Source organism: Sinocyclocheilus grahami, unplaced genomic scaffold (genome assembly GCF_001515645.1).
Source record: "Sinocyclocheilus grahami isolate Dianchi unplaced genomic scaffold, SAMN03320097.WGS_v1.1 scaffold1.1, whole genome shotgun sequence".
Lineage (NCBI taxonomy): Eukaryota > Metazoa > Chordata > Actinopteri > Cypriniformes > Cyprinidae > Sinocyclocheilus > Sinocyclocheilus grahami.
The window spans coordinates 4,274,693-4,297,810 of record NW_015505180.1 but is presented as its reverse complement, the minus strand read 5'-3'; the positions used below and the strand labels follow the sequence as shown (position 1 = coordinate 4,297,810).

Here is a 23,118-nt window from a genome sequence, read left to right as displayed (position 1 = left end):
GCAAGAATGCTAAATGTATGTGTGTGTCACAGTGAAGGGCCATATTGAATAAGCTGTTTCAATAAGTCAACACTAGGGGGCACTGCAGAGAGGTGCTTATTCAAGCTAGGCTGAACCAGTGCAGTGACTTTTCAAATGTTATTTTGTAAATCAGTACAAAGATATTTTTTTTATCTCTTCAGGTAATCAGACGTGAGAAATGCCCTCCGCCCTTGTGTTCTCGTTTTCATGCTCATATGGAGTCCTGGCCTGTCCGTTTCAGACCCCCACATTTCCTAAACATGCATCCCAGACCAGGGCCTAATCCTCTGGGGCAAAAACAACGGCAGCAGAGTGCTCCCCAACCAAGATGTCCAGGTTAGTACTGATATACAGTCCTTTTACTGATATATTTTCTCAGGCGAAGGGCACAGCAGGCACAGGGGTTAAATTTAACAAAGTGCCCTTGCTCTAATGAAAATGAAAAGGAAGAACATTCATATGCATCATATATCAGTTGTTATTTGAGATTCATCAATAAATATTTTATTATTTATTCATATAATTGTGCATGCTCATTTCCCCATTTACATTACCCCTGCCATCAACTTTGCTTATTTAAAGGTAATCTTTAAAATACAAAAACAATAAAAACACAACAATAATAATTTAGCAAATTTCAAAATTAACATCCATTTTTCATTCTCTACAATATAATGTGTTGCCTAAATTCCCCTGTAATATTTAAATAATTCATTTATTAAATTTTTTATTTAGACAAAATATATAAATTTAAATGTACGTAAGACTATATAAATGTATATAAATTTAATATTACTTGAAAATAATTATTGACTTATTGATCAGTATTATAATTTTCATATCAGTGTATCCCTTATTTATATTCAGAGAAACTATTCGTTTTGAATAACAGCAATTATCATTCAGTTTTGAAATGACCTTCCTCACCAAAACAAACTCATTTATAGCTCGACAGTGTACCATGTCTTGCTCAAATTAAACCAAATGATCTGAAATTGAGCTACTGTTAAGAACGCAAATATGAATCTAAATGAATGGCACGCATCCATTAAGCTCATATATGCATGTTTACTGTGGCGCCGGCCTCATGGTGGCCTGCTACTTCCATTAGGCCTCAGTGTTGTGGTGTGAAGGTATTTGGATAAGATTGGTCATTAACGCACATCAGGACCATGCCTTTCAGAGTGAGCTTGGGAGTCAGCAGAGATGGGAGCATTACTTTACATCACAGGCCAAAACTAATTATACAGCCATATGGTGCTCGGAGACTCTAACAACAACCCCGACCTGCCTTTAGCTCCCCAAGGAGAGCAGGGGGGCGAGGCCACAACAGTGCGATATGACACATGTCGTTCACACACATACATTTTGTGTGTGTGAGACTGTGACAGATGGACTAGGCAATGATATTGTAAGAACAGCAGTGCAGCTATGTGCTTTCCAGCCTCTCTCTCTCTCTCGTTCTCTTTCCCCTCACTCAATCCTTTTCTCTCACTGTTCTGTCCTCTGACTCCTCAGTGACACAGACTGAGTGGAACAAGAGTGTATTGTGTAGGGGCCTCTGGTCTGCTTCAACACAGGCCCCTGCTGGGGGACTCACAACATACTGGCCTGGGGGACAACAAATGATAAGGGACGAAAGCCAAAGACAGTTGGTTTATTTGTGTACTTTTTTGGGGGGGGGGATAAAAAATAGATAGATAGATGAATGTGGGGTGAGGTCAATTCAATTCAAATTCCAACTCATAATTTGAAAGGGAGCCAATTTGAAATCTGAAGAATTCCAATTCTCGGGGAGACCCACTGAGGTCCTCTATAGTACATTCTATTCAATAAGCCCAGTGCTATGGGGCCCACCCAAAAACATTTTGTCCCAGAACCTTTGAACTTTAGCAAAGCCCTTTGTCATAACAAGACAACTACACTAAAACATCATATGTCATTTCGGTTTCTTCAGCAAAAGAAAGACCGGCAAGGAATACTGCACATCATGCAAGAGGAAAGTCTCTGTAAATCTCTCCCAGCAGGCATCAGCATCAATAGCCACTGAAGAAAGTGTCAGGCTTGGCTCATTTGTTTGCTTTGCTGTCATTGCATCCATAATTAGCTATATGGGGTTTCTAATCCCAATTATGAGAATGAGTTCCTTCATATAGTGGTTGCAAGTGGTAATTATCATATCTTAGAGTCCCTCTGCATACTGAGATGGGAACTGGACAGCTGCTCCTGCAGAGGGGCAGAGTTTTCGAGGGGAAGGGGGGTGTCTAGGGCCCTTGTTAGGAACCAGGGGCCCGCAACAGGCAAAAGACTGTTTGCTCTGAGGCTCAGTGGAGTAGGGCAGCGTCAGCTATTGGGCTGGGTGGCCTTTGCCTCACTCCTCTCCTTTTTAGCTGTAAATGATGATGAATACGCTTTCCTCCTGACCCTCATGCAGGACGCCCATGTTAATTATTCAGGACCTCTTTTTGTGTGCACCCCGAACAATGCCTGTCATTAAGCCTGTGTGTGTGGATGTACGTGAGTGTGTGTTTGAGTGTGTGAGTGTGTCCTGTTCATCTCTACATGAGACAGCTGCAGACTGGGTGCTCTATGCTGTGGTATGGTTTGTTTAGTGAAGGATTTCTGCTCTTGTGCATTAGCGATGCCCTTTCTCATTTGCATTTTTGAGTAAAGATTCCCCAAAACTCATCCTGTGGTGCGACCCTAACCTTGACCCAGATGTAATCTCCCCCTTGGCCAGGGGTTTCCAATCCTGCACCTTCTTGCAGAGTTCAGCTCCAGATCTCTAACCCAGTGTTTCCCAACCTTTTTTTTAGTCGCGGCACCCTTTGGAAATTTTAACAAACTTGTGGCACCCTACAAAAGTTATTTTGTCACAATATTTGAATTTCTAACATCGATATGATAATTTGAAAAGTATAGATATTCGGTACAACAGGGAAGAACTGCAGAATATAATGTCATACAGATATTTTTTATATTATTTAAATATTATATATTATAATATTATTACCATCAATGGTGGCAATCAGTAGGCTAATTTCTAATGAAGAGACCAATTTATATGACAGATTTTAATGTAGGCTTATGTACATATGTAAACATTATTTAATTACCATTATAACTAGCTATCTCACAAATCTTTGCTCACTCAGTGTTTTTTTAATTTTACAGTGGGGTAATTTTGGTGCAGTAGCACGAGATAGCTTGATTTCAAACTTTGAATTGAATAAAAAATGACAAGTAAGCAGTCAGTAATAAAATAAGAACAAATAAAGAAATTAATAATGATAGCACAAATAAAAAATAACGACAGGCCTTCGAATTAAATAAATTGCTTTTTAGTTTTTCAGGTAGGTCTAACAGTAGGGTTAAGATATTTATAATTTTTTTTTTTAACCAATTATCCAAATAATGTTTAGTCCTAGAAAGCTATTATTATCAGAACATGTGAGCATAACATAGCGGTTAGCAGATCAATGAATGAGAGGGCAGCGTTACCAGAGTTGCCCATATACCACACCATGTTACAGCACATTAGGGCTATTGCAGACAGAAACAATACTGTCCTACATCGATGTTTCCTGTCGGCTCAATTTTTGAGTGGACTTTGCTGTTCCGATAAGCATGAACGGTATACAAGTGGAGCCACTGAGCGGAGCGCACACGCATAGAGCGGGATAATACGCAGAGCGTCACACCACGTGAAAGTGAAACCTGAGCGGTGAACCAATTTTCAGCAGCCGAAATTTCGGTGCATCTCTAATTATTGGCGACATCAGAAATGGACATTATATAATAGATGCTTTTTTGAACATTTTAGCAATTTAAAAATATTTAAAAAAAATTTTTTACCGCGGCACCCCGGTTGGGAAACACTGCTCTAACCAACTAAAAGGGTTACTAAACTTCCAGTCAGGTGTGTTGGAACAGGTTAAAGCTAAACTCTGCAGGAAGGTGGCCCTACAGGAGCAAAATTGGAAAATGTGCCACTGAGATGGGTTGTCCTCATAACCACATTCATTTCAAAAGATCTCAACCTCTTCTTTTCCCAGATGTCAAGAGTAACCAAAATGTGGATAATTCCAGCAGGAGTCAATTCAGTGTGGTTCTACCGCATGTACCTGGATGCCCTAATCCAAGTAGAGCTTCTCCAGAACCTCCAACAAGTCCTTCTCTGACACTCAAGTTTGTTGATCACCCTCAGAAATCCCAAACCTCCAATACACACTTACAACTGACAGATGAGGAAGAAGATGCATGCTCTGCTCCACAAAATCTGAATAAAGGGCACCATGAAATGGCTGAAGAGGACACAATGACCCCAACAACTCTGTCCACCCCGACAACCCCAAGCATCCCAGCCACCCCAACTACTCCTGGCACCCAAAGTACTCCAAGTAGCCCAATTACTCCAGGCACACCAACTTCATCTGTGACCCCAAATTCTCTTTCCAGTTTTAGCTGCCCTTCATCAAGCCAGTTCAGCCGTAGCACCGACCTGAACAGTAGCTTCTCAGATGCCCTGTCAGGTACACAGTTCTCCTAACATTGACTTTGAACACTTGGTTATCATCTAAAATTAAAATGTAAATGATGCATTTAAGAGATCCTTGATTGATTTATGCACTCTCTTTACATTGCCAGTGAGCTTCAGTGTTGACCATTGTGAAGACAATAGTACAGATGACGAAGATAACCATGCTTCTGACCTTGACCAGAATAATTATTATCAAGAGGGCTGCTCTACTTCTCTTCCCGAGCTTCACTTTAGCTCTGCAGGAAGTTGCAGTCAGGCCAGCTCACGAATGGACGTCCTTCAAGCACATCTCTCCAGATCTCTCACCTCCTGCAAACAAGAAACACCTTCCACTTGCCTGCCAGACACTCCAATTTACACCTCCAATACCCCTCAATCTCGGCAAAACCCGGTCGTCCAACAGTCCACAAATGAAACCTTGCATAGACGCCCTGGATCCAGTCGGTCTGGCCTGAGTATTCATTCACAAAAACCTGATTGCTCAACAGTGGATAGTCGATCAGAATGGAACCTTTGGCCTGTGCTTCCTCCCATCATGCCACAGCAGGATGAACTGCAAGGTGAGTTTAAACATAAACACATCGTTCAAAACATAAGCTAATTATAATGACTATCCTTATAAAAAGATAAATTTACTTGAGAAGCACTTGAGAAAACTGTGTAAGCTTTTAAGAATTCAATATTGATCTACGTGTATTTTTCTGACCCCTATTTTTTTTAAAGAATAAAGTTCACTGAATTTTATTAGAAATTGTGCTTAAATCAAGAGATAAAAATTGTACCAGATTCAGAAAAATATTTTTTTTAAATGTTCATTTATTTGTAACATAGATCAATTTTTATAGAGAGATATATTCTCTGAAAACCAAATTATAATATTGTATATAGTGTAACATTTAATATTTTGCTTTGCAAGTACATTTATTTTTTAAATATGTTTATGTATTTTTACTGTAAAACAAGACAAAAGTACTCATTAAAAAAAACTTGTTTTGTTTCGCTTTAATCGTCATATATTTTAATATATGAATTAGGACACCATTTATGAACTTGGCTCAAGGTTTGCTATTCTTCTGGGGACATTTTTAAAAATACCTGATGTCATACACACACACACACACTGTACGCTTTATTAGATTGAGTCTTGCATATTCATCCATACACACTGGGGTCAGTTGAGCCAGCAGAACTGAATGTTCACCGTACCTCAGACATGAACGAGAACAAAAGAAAATCAAAGTCCTACACCACGACCATGAGCTTCGGCTTTCTCTACACAGCAACTAAGTCATAAATATGGCAAAGAGCTTTTCTCTTCTGCTCTTTACTGAAAGCAGAGGGAAAGCGAGGGGGTTCTTTTGATGGGGAATCAGGCTGGTACCGTTTGATTTCCCGGTTCAAAGCAGCCAAGGCCTTTACAATGGGGGACGTTGTGGGGGACGAGGGGGGTGGCAGTGATGCCGGCTGCGTTGTGTTCTCCCTTCTGAGCCTCAGCCTCCTGTGTTCCCTTCTTTTTTCCTCTTTTCTCTCTCTATTCTCTCCACTCCCTGAAAGGCAGACGTGTGGAGCGGCGGTCATAAATCTGAGCTGACTGCCGCCTCGCTGACGGGCGAACAGTGAGCGAGCCTCAGTTACAATGAGTATCTCTTAGATGCCCTCCGTGTGCTAATTTACCGTCCCCTGTAAGGATAAAGAGCCGGGGCACTGACATCTGACTCAAACTGAGAGTTCATGAAAGAGAGCAGACAATTCAGAAATTGCAGAGAGATTTCTTTGTCTTTTCTCTTTTTTTTGTCAGAGGAGTGATAAAGTGACTATCAGTGTCTTGTTTGCTCACTTATGGGGCTAGACAGATAATATATCACTGATATGATAGTAGAGCTGCGGTTTAGTGATTTACTTCAAAATTATTGCAATGGGGGATCTTTTTTTCTAACTTTCTTCAAGTCGGTCTGTATGCGGTTGTGTGAAAACAGCACTATATGCCAGTCTGGAGGTCTTTTTGTAAAACTGACCAGCTTTCTGGGGGACAAATATGGCACATATGGGTTAAACACCAACTACAGAGACTAAACATTCTGACTAAAGTAACATTTATGCATACAAACAGTGCCTGTATACAAACTATGTATACATGTTGTATAGTCATACATATTCAAAAGTTTGGGGTCAGTAAGATTTTTTAAAGAAATTAATGCTTTTATTCAATAAGGATACATTTAAATTGATCAAAAGTGAGAGTAAAGACATTTAGAATGTTACAAATTTACAAATCTGTGTCATTTCTGAAAGGACCATGTGACACTGAGGACTGGAGTAATGGATGATGAAAATTCAGCTTTGCCATTACAGTAAAAATGCATTAAAATATTAAAATAGAAAACAATTTTTTTTAAAGTGTAATGCTATTTCACAATATTACTGTTTTACTGTATTTTTGAGTAATGCCTTGGTAAGCCATGAGACTTCTTTCCAAAATCATTTAAAAAACATATTGGCCCCAATCTTTTGAACATTAGTGTGACTTTTTATTTCACAAAGAAAGCTTTATTAGGCTTTTTTGTACACACATTTTGAATATCAGGACATTTTGTCAACTTTAATGCCATTTTACCCCAAGGCCCGATTAATTTCTGACCCTGCCTTCATTCAACCTATAGGCTGGTGTACACAAACCCCACACGCACTCCCTCACAGACTCATAGACCGTCTCAAGAAGCACTTGGCTGAAGATGACGGTGAGCTTGACAGCACCAATATGTTTTGAAGTGTCGAGTCAAGTCCCTCTGTTGTATGTGTGAGTGGTAAGCCGAGGGCTGCTCCCATACAATAGCTGTGTGTGTGTGCAGGCAGACATGGAAACCTTATTTGAATATATGTATGTACTGTATGTATGTATGTATGCATACACACACATATACAGTATGTGTGTATGTGTGTGTGTAATATATCGATCGATCTATCTATCTATCTATCTATCTATCTATCTATCTATCTATCTATCTATCTATCTGTCTATCTGTCTATCTATCTATCTATCTATCTATCTATCTATCTATCTATCTATCTATCTATCTATCTATCTATCTATCTATCTACTGTATACACACACACATATGTGCGTGTGTGTGTGTGTGTAATGTGTGTGTATATGTGTGTTTGTCTGGTAGAGTCTAAGATGAAAATAGAATAAGAAATAAGCTAAAGTTGTGCACACAAGCGAACTGTAGAGTTTAAAAGTATAAAGTTTACGAGTCACCTGACTGTTAGCGTTATGTGTATATCTTTTAGTCTACACTTGTACCAGAAGCTTCTGGACAAAAGTCATTCTCAGGAACTGAGATATCCCTGCAGGGGAGGGTGTAATGATGGTGGTTGTTTTGCTCTTGAAGGTATTACAATATTCAATCAGCCTAGAGCAATAATCAAACTGTATTCTGGCATGACAGCTGAGGAAATAGGTTAAAATGTCCATTGTGCTAAAATGCAAATCCATGCATAAAGAGATGTTTACACAGTATATTGCGTTTGTATTTACTCATCATATTTTTGGACCGTTTCAGATGAGAGTTTAATGGAAGGGACCCCTGACTCCCAGTCCGACAGGTCACAGTCTGATATCTTTGCTGAGCTGGATGATCTGGCCCCTCACTCAAGTTCCTGTGTGTCTCCAGACCACCCAGCCGGGAGTCAAACTGACCGATCCTCACCTACCACAGGTAATACTGCCCAAACCATGGACACAATTCAAACAGAGGCTTTTTATATTGTCATTTTACTAAACAAAAAGAAGTGATTAAATATTACCGGGAAGAATTACTTTGTGTTACGTTAACAATGTATTTTTTTAATATATTTGTTTTCCTATTTATTCCTGTGAGGGCATAAATGAATATTAATTTATGGAGTCATTACTCCAGTTTTCAGTGTCACATCCTTCAGAAATAATTCTAATATGCTGATTTGGGGCTCAAGAAACATTTCTTCTTATTGTTGTAAAAAACAGTTGTGATGATTAATATGTTTGTGGAAACTGTGATACATTTCTTTTTCATGTTTCTTTGAGCAATAGAACATTGAAGAGAGCAGCATTTATTTGAAATATAAAACTTGTGACTTATATTCGCCTTTGGTCACTTAAATGCACCTTTGCTTAATTAAAAATGCTGATTTTATTTTTCTGAATTAAATGAAAAAAAAATCTTACTGACCTCAAACTTTTATATAATATTTTATATATAATATAACAGCAATTATTTATTTATTTATTTCTGTTGAAAACTTTCAAAGTCAGAACAGTATTTTTTTTTTACCTTTTTGTTGTTTAATTTTGATACTTGCGAATAATAACAGTTCTCCATAATTTTGATCCATTGACTTGCATGTAACAAACAGAAGTTGCTCCATATTTAAGTTTTTCCAAGTAATCAATTTATTGTCTATGGAAATCTTCTGAATGAGGTTTAGCCTGTTTGTTTTAAAACTTGCATATTGGTTTGACATGCTATAATTACTTACTCTCTGTTTCAACAGAAATGTCCCTTGGTAAATACGTTAGGCTGTCAGGTGTGGAAAAATTCTAATATTGTAAGGTCCAAGAGATTAAAATCACTTGCTGCTGTGTAAACTTGGTTTACAAGCGTACTAACCGGCCTCGGCATTGTCTCACGGCAGCATTGCCCCGCAGACATTTTTTCAAATGTTATCAAAAACCTAATCTTTCAATTAGACACAGTCCCTGTCTTCACCCTGCCCTGAGGATTATTGCTGTGTTTGTGTGTGTGACCAATGTGGTCAGAGAGAGAGAGGGGCACAGAAACATTACCTAAGTGAATTATTCCCTCACAATTTCCTCCTGAATCTTGACAAGGTGTTAAGCATTTCCGGGTGCCTGTGTGACCTGACCTCCTGACTTGACCTTCTCACCTTTCTAGCTTCCTCTGGATGACTAACATGTGCTTGTAATGCAGTGTTCAGCTGCATAGACACCAGCCACTGTAATGCATGTCATTGTGTTCAAATCCATATGGAATAACTGTCAATCTCTGTCGCTGAGTAGTTTTTTGTGAGTATACAGCATATTGAACAGCGCAGGGATTTAATAAAGAGGATGTGAGGAGCATTAGGCCAAGATTCAAAACCAGGCTTAGTGGTGTTTACGAGTTAGTAAGTCTTTTCAACAGCAAAGTTGAGAAGGTGAAGAAACTTAGTTATACACAGGCTATAGTAATGGAAAATCTCAAAGGAGATCTCTCTATCTCAATTTTTTCTCCTAGACACCAGTAAGATGGATAGTTTTGTATAAATACTCCCATTTCTCAGATTTTTATCCTAGGAAAAAGTGAGTAATCGTATATGTGTCTTCTAAAACCAGCATATATGTGTTTTGGATGTTGGTGTCCTAGTGCTAGACCAGCACCAAACCAACACAAACTAGCTGGTCTCTTCAACAGGGTTTGATATGAGCAATGTTATCAATGCAATTTATACGTAACTATACTCCTATTTAGTTATTCAATATCTCATTTGACATTCAAATGAGACATAACTGAGAGCAATACATTTTTCATCTGAGAACATTAAAAAAGGAGGAGGGGGGGGATTTGCTCATTATCCCTCAAACAGGTTATTAATGAAATTTTTTTCTGTCAATTTGTCTTTCTTCCACTTTGTCTGTGTTAAAAAAATAGACACACCTAAAACTCTCATGGGCCTGTTTATGGAGGTGTATCTCTGAAAGGCATTGTAATGGTTAAATTTCTATATCTGTAAAAATAGCGTGTGAAGTGCCGAGATTCAGGGTTTAGAGTAGAGTGTGAAAGTAGAGTGAATTCCCCCAATTGCTACAACTCAGTAGTGTGGGTTGGAGATTTGCATATGTGGCCCATATAGTGATAGTGCTCCCGTTACTACAGGGTGTGACTGTGAACACAGGACCCTTAGGACATGATGAAAGTGTGATCCTTAACTTTAGTAAAAATAAATAAATAATGAACAGAAAGGCATGTCTAGCATATAGATATCAGACATGGGCACATTTTGCATGACACCTGTTGGTTTGAAATTTATATGGAAGACATTTGTTCAACTCTTGAAGCCCTTAAAATGTATATTATATTATATTATATTATATTATATATATTATATTATAATTTTTTTTTACAGGTGTTAGCAATTACTGTCGCCAAAAATATATGATACAAATTAAGATTTTATAATATTTACATCCATAACAAGTTTCTTCAAAAAGCTGGCACATGTTAGCGCCCAAAGGGGGAGGATGTGATAATGTGATAAAGGTGATCTTGATGTTTACTTTGAATACTGTTCATGCATCTGAAAATAAAAAAAAATTATTAAATTTATTAAACAATTTATTCAAGATCATTTATTTTATTATTTTATATAAATACATTTGATAAATATTAGTTAAATATTTGAATATGAATTATGATATTATTTTGTACAACCAGAGCTTTCAAAAAGCACCACAATTACATATATTTCTCATTATCTCTAATTCAGATCACTCTTCCAAATTTATCGCAGATTTGACAAAAATCTTTTATTTTCCTTGATTTATCTTTTATTAATTCAAAAAAAATAAGTGATGTTTATAAACAAATTTCGGGAGGAGCACGCACAGATAATTAACACGGCCAGTCCATCATTAGTGATTACACCATTTATCCAATCAGCACAAGAGAAAATAACCAAGTTCATCCTACCTTCGTTATCTCTTGACTTTCAGCATCCCCTCCGCCACCCCGACCCCGCACCTTCAGCATAGTTTCTACCCCAGCACAGGGAGAAGCACTCGGGGGGAGCGCTTTTGGCCGGGCTGGACACTGAGCTCGGACCCCTCTCCCCGGACAGTAGGGGGTGCCCCGGGCTCGGGAGTCTTGCCGAGCTCTGAGCCCTCTCCCTGGACAGCACGCCAAATACGCATAACCTTTATTTAATTATACGAAAGTGTGAACTCATGAAATGTTTTTATATCACATCCACATCAAATTAGACCTGACTGATATGCATGTTCTTCCTATTTTTTCACAGATCTGAGTCCTGGACTTGCGGCACTAACTGTGGGATGTGATTCAGGTGATCTGGGATCTTTGTCCCGTGTGCAGCTCCTGCTATTGGAGAGAAGAGGATCCGAGAGTCCAGGTTCCATCCCAAGCCCTGAATGGTGTCATACTCCGGACGGGGAGGAGTATGAACCTGGCCTTAGAGTCTGGAGCTCGGGCATTCCCCAATATTATCAGTCCACAGGTACATTACATATCATATAACAAGCTGCCAAGCACCTGTCCAGCGTAGTGGTGAATGTGTGCGTCCCTTTGTGTGTGGGTGTGTGCACGTATAAGCTTGCCTGTCTGTGCGCATATTTGCGCATAAAAAGACTGTAGCAGACGCATTGGACCCTGCTATCCCTCCCTGTCACCTTTCATCAGACTGTAATGTTTACATTCATGAGCAACAGTGCCTTGATTGCCTTTAAATAACTCTGAAAAATAACAGTTAAGAAGGGGGGCAAAAAATCCCAAAAGGAACGGTTGATTTGAGTTCGGGAAATTTGGCAATTGTGCTGTGTAAAGGAGAGGGCGTCGGGGAATAACGTTACGGGTGTGCCAATTGCTGGCCGTCTTTAAGAGTAATGTTTTTAGTATTTGTGTATGTGTGTGTGACCCCATTGCTGTTACCTTTGAACCAAAGCTGGCATGCCTCTCACCTGTTCCAGGGCGCGTGGCTACAAGTCCTTAACTGAAGCCATAAAGATGTAGCGGTTTGTTACTCCTCCAAAAAAAAAACGCTTTATGGAGTTATGAAAGTCATGTTAATCAAGATAAAAAACGGGTCAAGTTTATCATTAACCCAAAACCTCAGTTCATCCACACGTCTGGTTGCAATGGCCCCCTATCAGGACGTAATCCTGCGATGCGGCTATTGTGCATTGTTCAGGCGCAATCCACAGATAAAGGCACTACAAAGGAAAACCACGTGCGCCGGATCAGATCTGGGTGCAATCTTGATCGGATGTGTTTTGAAATAGTGTTAATGTGTTTCTAAAGTCTGGCACAAACAAGCACGGCAGCGCGTGGAGGCCAGGCTCCTCGCTAGGTGTGTCTGCACCTGGCATGCTGCGAGTAGACAGGTGCTGTTGCGCGTTTGTGAGGCACCATTTCTATCAGTATTTGCAGAGGGATTATGTCTCTGACCTTCAGTCATGTCAAATACAAGGCATTAATCACTCACTATCATACCTCTTCTTGCATTTCTTTTGCATTTGTATATTTGGTCTGCCCTTGTTTTCAAGCCATGTGTGTCTATTTGCAGCCCTGGACAACCGCAAACCATTAAGTGGCAGAAACAGCAGCCAAGATTCTTTGGCAACTTTCAAGGGACATAGAAAGCGCCCCGGGGTGAGCCATTTCAACCATTTCAACACACACATAAAGGAATCTATGAGCCACTTTATGGCTGTCGTTGCTGTATGGAGGCGACTGGGGGATTTCTGCTTGCTGCTAGGCGGCAGGTGTGGAGCTAATAAGTCACTACGGGTGAGAAAAAGGTGCAGTCGCTTATAGAAAAGAAAGTTGGGCTTTTCTGACTTGCCATGCTGATAAGGGGGCTGAATTTTAGGACATGGATGTGCCACAGCTGGGTCAAAGGCCAAGGTTTAGGGGGTAAACAATGTCAGCGAGGGGTACGGGGACTCAAAGCACTGGATGCAGGTGCAAAGGGATGGAGGCATTAATCTTTCTTTTATGAAGGAAGGAGGAAGGCAAGGGGAGGGGTATGGTGGCCGAAACATGAATGTGTTGTAAGCTGCCGTCAATTAAGTTTCAGTACAATAGATTTTGCCCAGGACAGATTACTGTCGACACTAGGGAGGCCATTGCTTCTTTGCAGCACAGCAGGGCCCACACTTAGCACGGCCATGGCCGCGAACACACACACATTCATATTTGGTGGTTATGCATTTCTGTCCTGTTTGTGTGTTAATTGTTGTGCTTTTAGCTCATCAGTATGGAGAGTGGATCAAGGACATCATCCTATTGTTCTCTCAGCTCAAGTGTGTCTGAGAGTAGCTCCAAGAACCAAGAAAAACCCACCTGTGAGGACCAAGGTGTGCCCCTACTCATACCACCTAACATGTAACTATTACAAAGGATTTGATTACAGTTGAGAAATGACACGTGAGTCGTGACAGATGGAAATCATAACAATTGTCACATTGACCCTCTCACTGTTGAAATCCAGGTTTGCTTAAAGGAATATTCTAGGTTAAGCTCAATTTGTGGAATTTCAACATAACATCATAAACCATAAAATGACTGTATAAAATATGATTTAAACAGCTTTACAGATCAAATAATACACAGCTTTTAACAGAAAAATGAATGTACATTACCATCTAAAAGTCTGGGGTCTGTAAGATTTTTTTTTTTAAGGTAGTCTCACCAATGCTGTAATTATTTGTTCAAAAATACAGTAAAAACAGTAATACTGTGAAATATTATTACAATTTAAAATAACTGATTTGTAATTTAAATGTAAATTATCAATGTGATGACAAAGCTGAAGCAGCCATTACATTTGTGTTTCTTGTTATTATCAGTGAAGAAAATAGATGTGCTGCTTAACATTTTTGGTGAAACTGTGATACATTTTTTAGGATTCTTTGAAAGTTCAAAAGAACTTTGCAGAATATTTCAGAATCCTTGCTGAAAAAAATTATTTATATTTAAAAAAAAATCTTAGCTTTTGAACAGTAGTGTAAGTGATTATATAAATGTTTAAGCTTTGCATTTGCCTTTAAATCCTCCACATTTTGGCACCATCCACTTCCATTATAGGTGCCTCACTGTAACCTTAATGAATTATTTTTTTTTTTTAGAAAACAAGGGGCCAAAAAAAAAGAAACCATTATGACCATAAATATGCAAAATACACATCATCGATGTGACCACATGTGACCACAACGTTCAGTTCAATACCCCTACATCAGTAAAAAAAAAAAAAGCCTCACTGTAACCTTAATGAATTATTTTTTTTTTTTAGAAAACAAGGGGCCCAAAAAAAAGAAACCATTATGACCATAAATATGCAAAATACACATCATTGATGTGACCACATGTGACCACAACGTTCAGTTCAATACCCCTACATCAGTAAAAAAAAAAAATTCCAGCACACAAGCAGTATAACACACCTTTCCAGTGGAAAGCTGAAAGCTCTATCATAATGTCAGCCTGCAGGATGAATACCTGCATGTTGCTAAGAGTGTGCAGAGTTAAGGTGCCACTCCATGGAGCTCTCATCACTGCCAGGCCAGTGTTTGGTATCCTTGTGTCTCCGGTACAGTTAAGCCACATAATCCCTCTGAGAGGCAGCTGCCTAGTGCCAGGCTTGTCTTCCCTGTGTGGCCATCTTATGCACATAAATGAAATAAGGGCCTAGAAAAAAAATCAAGAGTCTGCTTCTTTAATATACTCTCATCCTACTTCTCATGATGCAACCACAACCAGACTGGAAATATCCTGTCCAAGCCTATTCTGCTATGACAGAGCTGAATTGCATCTGTCATAGCTTTGAAGAATAACGTTAATGACCAACATCCGTCATTGTGTTGAGGAAGTAATGTTCCATGTTACTCGATCAGTTGCCCACCTCTATTAGCAGCTCAGACTGGCATATCTGCAGGGCACAAAGTTGCCCCCAAAACAACCCATTCTAAGGCTCAAGGACTATAACAAAAATTTCCTCAGTCTTTTGAGTTGTTAAAGGGGAAAGTTTAGGCAAAAATGTAATCTTTTACTCAACTATTGTCATGTTGTCTCAAACTCATAGACTTTTACTTCCATGGAAGATAAAACGAGGAATTTAGACAAATCATAACGCTGCTCTTTTCTATACAATGAAAGTGGATGGTGACCAGGCCTCAAGCACAAAACATCATTAAAGCATCATAAACATTGCTCACCCTTTACTTTCACTGTCTGGAAAATAACAATGTTCTCATTTTGTGTTTCACAAAAGAAAAAACATAAAAGAAAACTAAATCAAAAATTTTTTTTTGCTCTGTTTTATCACAAGGTTGTGATTTCCCAGATAAGAATGTCCCACTCTATTTGTCACCTCTCTCTCCCAGTGCTTTGCTGACAGGTGAGTGGTTCTGCTATAACACCAATGGGGTATTGACAATACTCTTTACACACACACACACACACACACACACCAATTCATAGTCCCAACACCAAAATCCTTTCGGTTAGTCTTTTGAAACTAACCAGAACAAAATGAATAAGGGACCTTGGGTTCAGTTATTTCACAAGGAGCAAGTAAAAGTAATTCACCTCAAAAGAGATGTTACTCATGTAACCTAGGAGACAGTGGGAGTGTCTGAATGCAACAACCCTCCTCAAAGTCCAAAGACATGGTCACTCCTGGGGAGAGGGTCAGTATGGGGTCAGTGCGAGGTCATCCCAGGGCCAGTAGGCATTGAAGAGGCCTCAATGTGACTAAAAAAGTGGACATGAGATTAACGCCTCCCGCAGAGAAGAGCATGTGGATTATCACCGATTGGGACTCTTGTGCTAATCAAAAATAAAATAAAACTCTTAAAGGTTTACATTTTAGAGAGGAAAGTGTGAGAAATTATAGAAAAAAGCATACCCCTTACAATCAAAACCACTAATGTTAAAGGGACAGTTCACCAATAATGAAAATTCTGTCATCATTTACTCACTCTCATGTCATTTCAAACCTGTATGACTTTTCTTTAATATGTGGATCACAAAAGAAGATGTTCTGAAAAATGTCTGTTTTTTCTTATTTAATGATAGTTATTTTCTTTCGGACCCCCAAATTCTTTCATTAGCTAAATGGACAGTTCTTCAAAATATCTTTTTTTGTGTTCCGCAGAACAGTCATACAGATTTGAAATGACATGAGGGTAAATAAATGATGCCAGAATTATTATTTCTGGGTGAACTAACTGTTTAACCATATAAAGCCTACTGTATCTGGTACACAAATATCTAAGTCCTCTAATTTATCAACATGTTCAAAGAATTATCAACTGAAAAACCAGTAGAACACAATCTACTACAAACCTTCTGTCATCTGATTGATATGCTTTTAGCAAGCAAAATAACTTTTATTATCATTCTAAAAACGTCCCCCTTCAGGTCATGGAACACGTCTTTTTGCTGTGAAATATTGACTGATTTTTATAATGTTAGAATAACTTTTATATTGGTAGTAATAGTTCAAGAATGACACTTACTGGACACTTTTTTTTGATGAGAGTATCAAATATGACACATCAGGCTTTTGAGGAACATTTAATTGTACATCTCTCAGTATGTTTTGCCCCCACAATAACGACTTTACAGCTTTGGTCATAAAACTAAGCATTTAAATATTATCTTACTAAGACATTATTTGAAAATATAGAGTAACTTCATGTAAGTAGTCTGCTATACTGTTATAAAGATTTACATTATTTACAAACATGATTTACAAAATGTACATTACAAGATATCTAAATTTTTCTCTGACTTCATGGGTCATATAAATATGAGCAACTGCACCAATTTACATATTTTTGTTCAGTTGGGGCCTCAAACTGCCATAAAGCCAAATGTACACTCAACAAAAAAAGGTATGCAAACATTTTTGTTTAAAGGTTCAATAAAATTTACCATTTAAATAAATTCATTCATTCATTAATTTTCACACTATTATTTCATATGTCAGGCCTTACAGGGCTTAAGTCATCAATAGTCTGCTTATTTGTGTGTGATTTTGTCTGTTTTGAATTGATTTAGACTTTTTTCCTTATAAAAATAATATGATGTGTCTTGTTTCTGCAAGACACCATACATTTTTCATCAGCTCAAAGAAACAATTGCTTTTCAAATCGCACCCGCTAATAAAGGTGTTTCGGTCACTGTTCAAAATGACACATGACACGGTCCCGATTCCCACCAGTGTCGGCTCCCTAAACACTCCTTTGTGCTCCCAGTTCATAATGAATTCATAGGTGTCCTAATCCATTTTTGTGATGGAATGACTACTGTTGCTTTTCTCCTGGTCACTCAGGCAACCCCTGCAAGTGTTTATTATAGTCTTTAGCATTCAGCTGAAACTGAAGATGTCACAGAGGGACATGAATGTGCCATCATCCCAGACAAAAACAAGAGCCTAAGCCGGACTGACCCAGGCGGATTGTTCTGGAAGACACCAGGCACTGGCGAACAGATTAAGGGCGTGAATGAAAGAGATGGGGAAGGAGAGATTAGCTGTGTTCGGAGAAGGATCGTTTCACTCTAAAACAGGACCACACACTGACACAGTCACTTTGCCACCATTGTCTCTCTCCTACTGTCACTGAGGGCTCGGAAGCCATTGTTTGCCAAATCCTCAATCGTTTGGACAGCCCTGAGACGCGGATACCAACTCTTTGATTGGCACTTGTCAGCGCTGCTAGAATGACGTGTTGGGAAACTGAAGATCCAGAAAGGACAATCGGTACCATGAATAATAATCAAGGAGGGATTTTCTATTCTGTCGAAAGATCGAGGAGAATGGCTCTGGGTGGCACTGCTAAAAGCCTCTTGCCACCCGATTGTGTTGTTGACGCTCATCCCTTTCTCAAACACACAAAGAAAGAGATACACGGTCGACCTTCTTGCTTCTTTCTGGTGCGCTGGATGCTCGGATTTCCACATGGGAGGGTGGGCAGGGTGTGTGTTAACCAAGGCGGACCAGGGGAGGTTTGTGTTTTGTCTTCTATGGCCTTGTGAGCACCAGGGGAGGGGCTAGATGAAGGATTTGACTCTGCCACTCTCAGCCAAATCCAGCTATCTGTCTCTTTCAGGCCGGCCAGTTGGTATGGTAACCTGGCGTGTGTGGGTTTAAGATGGTTTCTAAGTAGGTCTGTGCATTGTTTCCAGCTTTGACCGTTCAGTAATCACTGTTCTGCATTGGAGGATTAGGCAGTGTAAGAAAAGGAGGTTTTACAGGGAGAGATAGGCCACGCTGAATGGAATTAGTTGGGTTTCGCAAATTACCCTGTGAAATTTGATTTCACACAGCGGTCAGGGTCTGGAGATGTTTAATCCTTTAAAAAATACACCTTCATTTTAGAAACACGCTAAATCTGAACTGTATGTTGACTCAAATCTATTCATTTAGTGGATCATTCTGTACCGCCTGACATATTAAATAATAGTTAGAAAAATAAAAATTTTAAAAATGTTTTTGTACCTTTAGACAAAATGTTTAAAAAAATGTTTTGCATATGTGTTTTTTGTTGAGTATCATATTTGATACATCATGCTTTTATGGCTTATATAGTGATATAGGAGGATACGGAGCTCATACTCAAGGAGGAAACACCTAGATTTTATTCAGAGGCCCAAACTGAACAAAATATGCAAATTGGTGCATTTGCTGATATTTATATGGCCAAAAGCAAGATGAAATTCTTATAGCTTGCAATGTTTATCAGTGTGATCTTTTTAACAGTACAGCAGACTACTAGCATAAAGTGCATACATATCAGTTATCAGTGATTCTAAGTCTCCCAATAATATGTCTTAGTAAGATGTTATTTAAATGCTTCGTTGATCAAAGGTCTGTAGTTTTTATTGTGTGGAGCAAAACAGAATCCAATGCAATACAATGATGACTGAGACGTGCAAGTAAACATTCCTCAAAAGCCTGTGGTGTCATATTTTATACTTGCATTTTAACATGATTTTTTCTAAAATTTTATTTAAATCAGTGTCATTGGCCAGAAAAGTCACTAGTTTCACTATTTAATTCCAGAGCAGTAGTCAATAAAATTTATTTTTCCAGTGGGAAGTACAACCTGACTTTCTCTGACCTCACCTGTGAAGTCTTGCCAGCATTTTTTTCAAACAACCAAACATCAAATGGCTTTCCTTGACTGGGTGATAATAAAATTTGCATGAACAGAAAACTACAGCAGCAGTCTGCTTGCTCAGATTACAAGGACCAACAGCCTATGGATCATAAACTATGAGTCATAAACTATGTAAACCTGTTTGCCCTTGCAGGATTTCTGCAAAGGTGCCTCCTTGCCAGTGTTCTCACATTGCACAGAGCTGATCACAGATCTACTATGACCTATTTTTAGAGCTGAGCAAGTGCTTAACTGTCCATTTTCACATCTCATTTGCCCATTTTGCTAAACCATAAAATATGGCTGGTGTTTTCATACCATTAACTGTTGAGTGTGATGTATTGGCATCTGCCAAGGTGAGCAATCCATAGCAGCATTAGCCTATATGATAAGAATTGAAATAGAAGCAGAGATACTTGCTCTTATCTGCAATATCTGCACATATGTGAACTGTGTAACTGTGTATAATACTGATAAATGATCACATATATATATATATATATATTATTTGTACCAGAAAAATCTGTTAATGGCACAACACACAATATAGTAAACATACCTTATATATCTTAGCTAATAGTCACAAAAAATATTATAAAATTAGTTATAGTGAGAAAACAAATTATTAAAGTTATGGAGAGAAAACAAATATTTTGAACAAAAATGTCAGTAAAATTAGTTGATATTTAAAAAAAACAATTTTTATTATATACCTTTTATTATAATATAATTTTTTAACCATATAATTTTTTATTAATTAAAAAACATTAATCACTGCAGCATATAATTCATTCAAACAAATTTTGGTTGGCACAAACCAAATTCTTTCAGTGAACTAACTTTGCACAACTATATGATTTGTTGCATTTTATTATCAGCATTTAGCATTGTTTTACCCGGCTGTTTATAACACTGAACAGACTTGCAGCCCCACCAGTTGAGAACCACTGTCTTAGAGTTGGAAAAAATACATTTACTGTTGTATCGTTGAGCCCATTCTGTAATTTCAGATTTAAAAACATAAGGCTGTTAAAATGATAAAAAGCTGAAAGCCAAGAAAATGTGTCTTTGTGAAGCACAGTTAGGTAAAATAATTACCTAACTGACCCCAGGAATTCATGTGTGGCTGTGTTAATGAGAATAAGAGCTGTTTTTCCTGCTCTCCTCTCTCACACACTAGCACAAAGCCACATCACAGACCAGTGTTTTAGATTTAAATGCTGAAGAACAGACAATCCAGAAACCCCCACAGGTTCAGTACTAATCGATCTCACTCTTTGTGTCTCTAAACGCAGGAAGTTCTTTGTGAGGACTTCTCAATGAGTTCTAATGAAAGCTGCTAATTTGGGAGCGCTGGCAAATTAACAGACCTCCAGGTCTCTCAAGAGAGCATTTTGCTTTTAAATGGTGTCTTTGAGGAAGGACAGAAAATGTGATTATGAAGTGTAAAGAAGGAAGGAAACAGAATAAGTAGATTTTGAATGGAAGAGTTAAGGGGAACATTTGAGAATTCTGCCACAGACGGCCCATTGGTATCTGATTCACAGAAAAAGCCAAGTATAGGTACAAAAAGAAAGAAGGCATTGTTTGTAGTCTCAAATAGCGGTATATTAAAGGGGTACATCTTATTTTATTCTATTTTATATTTCAAAATACACTAAATGACTTATACATTAGAAGAATTGTGAACAATTTATATTTATTCTTACATTTATTTAAAGGGGTCCTATTATGCTCTATTACAAAGTCTTGATTTAGTTTTGGGGGTGTACGAGAACATGCTCTCATGCTTGGTGGTCGAAAAACGCATTATTTTTCACATAATTTACATTATTACAATACCTTTCTCCCCAGCCTGGCACAAATGGCTCGATTAGTTCCGGGTTTGATGAAGGCCCACCTCCCGAAAAATGAAATGTGTTGTGACTGGTTAGCTATCCCAGTGCGTTGTGATTGGCAAACAGCTTAGATGGTGTTTCAGTACTGCCACGCCCCTTGCCAAAGCAGCGAGTTCCATCTGCTCCGGTATAGGGTTAGTTCACCCAAAAATGAAAATTAGCACATAAATTACTCACCCTCAAGTCATCCTAGGTGTATATGACTTTCTTCTTTCAGACGAATCCAGTCAGAGTTATATAAAAAAATTGTCTTTGATCTTTCAAGCTGTTTCATGGCACTCAGCGGGTGTTGCATGCATCAGTCCAAAAGCACTTAATTAAAATGCACCCATCCATAAAAAAAAGTCTCTCACACGGCTCCGGGGGGTGAACAAAGGCCTTCTGTAGCGAATCGATGCGTTTTGTAAGAAAAATATCCATAGTCAAAACATAATAATCACTTTAATGTAGCTTGCACTCACTGTTGTACCTGGAAGCAGTTCCGGGTGGATGACGTATCAAAGACAAGATCAAAGACAATTTTTTATATAACTCCGACAGGATTCGTCTGAAAGAAGAAAGTCATATACACCTAGGATGACTTGAGGACCTCCCGAAAAATGAAATGTGTTGTGACTGGTTAGCTATCCCAGTGCGTTGTGATTGGCAAACAGCTTAGATGGTGTTTCAGTACTGCCACGCCCCTTGCCAAAGCAGCGAGTTCCATCTGCTCCGGTATAGGGTTAGTTCACCCAAAAATGAAAATTAGCACATAAATTACTCACCCTCAAGTCATCCTAGGTGTATATGACTTTCTTCTTTCAGACGAATCCAGTCAGAGTTATATAAAAAAATTGTCTTTGATCTTTCAAGCTGTTTCATGGCACTCAGCGGGTGTTGCATGCATCAGTCCAAAAGCACTTAATTAAAATGCACCCATCCATAAAAAAAAGTCTCTCACACGGCTCCGGGGGGTGAACAAAGGCCTTCTGTAGCGAATCGATGCGTTTTGTAAGAAAAATATCCATAGTCAAAACATAATAATCACTTTAATGTAGCTTGCACTCACTGTTGTACCTGGAAGCAGTTCCGGGTGGATGACGTATCAAAGACAAGATCAAAGACAATTTTTTATATAACTCCGACAGGATTCGTCTGAAAGAAGAAAGTCATATACACCTAGGATGACTTGAGGGTGAGTAATTTATGGGCTAATTTTCATTTTTGAAAATTCAATTTGAGCCAGATTCAGACTCCGAGAATATTGAGCAAGAGGATGGCGCAGAACCTTTGCACGCACGGATATTGCAAGACATATTAGAGTGGTAACGTTATTGTTGTTGTTTTTTTGTTTTGTTTTGGCTAAATCACGTTTTAGACTGGATGTCAACAACCACTTAAAAATAACTACACTTACTATGTACAGATAAGTGCAACGGTAATATGTATTATGTTTATTGTTCTTTAATTCTAACATTATAACATGAATTGCAGTGAAACTGTTATACAGTTGTATTTATTTATACCATAGTCTCATAGTTGAAGTGTAAATTCTGCAGATTACATCATTGTCCAGTATTGTACTGTCAGCAATTTATAAAAACGTTTTCATAATTGTAACATAAATATTTACATACATAATTATTCAGGTGCATGTGTAATAACTTGTGAAAACTTGATGCTACAGGAGTACTTCTTCGTCGTCTTGTCTGATGCACTCAACCAAGTGTTCTATCCACGAC

The 23,118-nt window shown here is 38.5% G+C and overlaps 1 protein-coding gene across 1 annotated transcript in view; it reads left to right on the top strand.

Moving 5' to 3' along the window:
- Positions 1–333: 333 nt before the first annotated feature.
- LOC107593478 (uncharacterized) overlaps positions 334–23,118 on the top strand; it is a 26,332-nt gene continuing 3,547 nt past the window's right edge. Inside the window, exons 1-8 of the mRNA XM_016283248.1 lie at positions 334–357; positions 4,077–4,553; positions 4,669–5,121; positions 8,125–8,280; positions 11,618–11,833; positions 12,899–12,984; positions 13,583–13,691; positions 15,662–15,730. Of these exons, the coding sequence (XP_016138734.1) occupies positions 4,322–4,553; positions 4,669–5,121; positions 8,125–8,280; positions 11,618–11,833; positions 12,899–12,984; positions 13,583–13,691; positions 15,662–15,730 (1,321 nt within the window). The 5' untranslated portion in view covers positions 334–357; positions 4,077–4,321. The remainder of the gene's footprint in view (positions 358–4,076; positions 4,554–4,668; positions 5,122–8,124; positions 8,281–11,617; positions 11,834–12,898; positions 12,985–13,582; positions 13,692–15,661; positions 15,731–23,118) is intronic.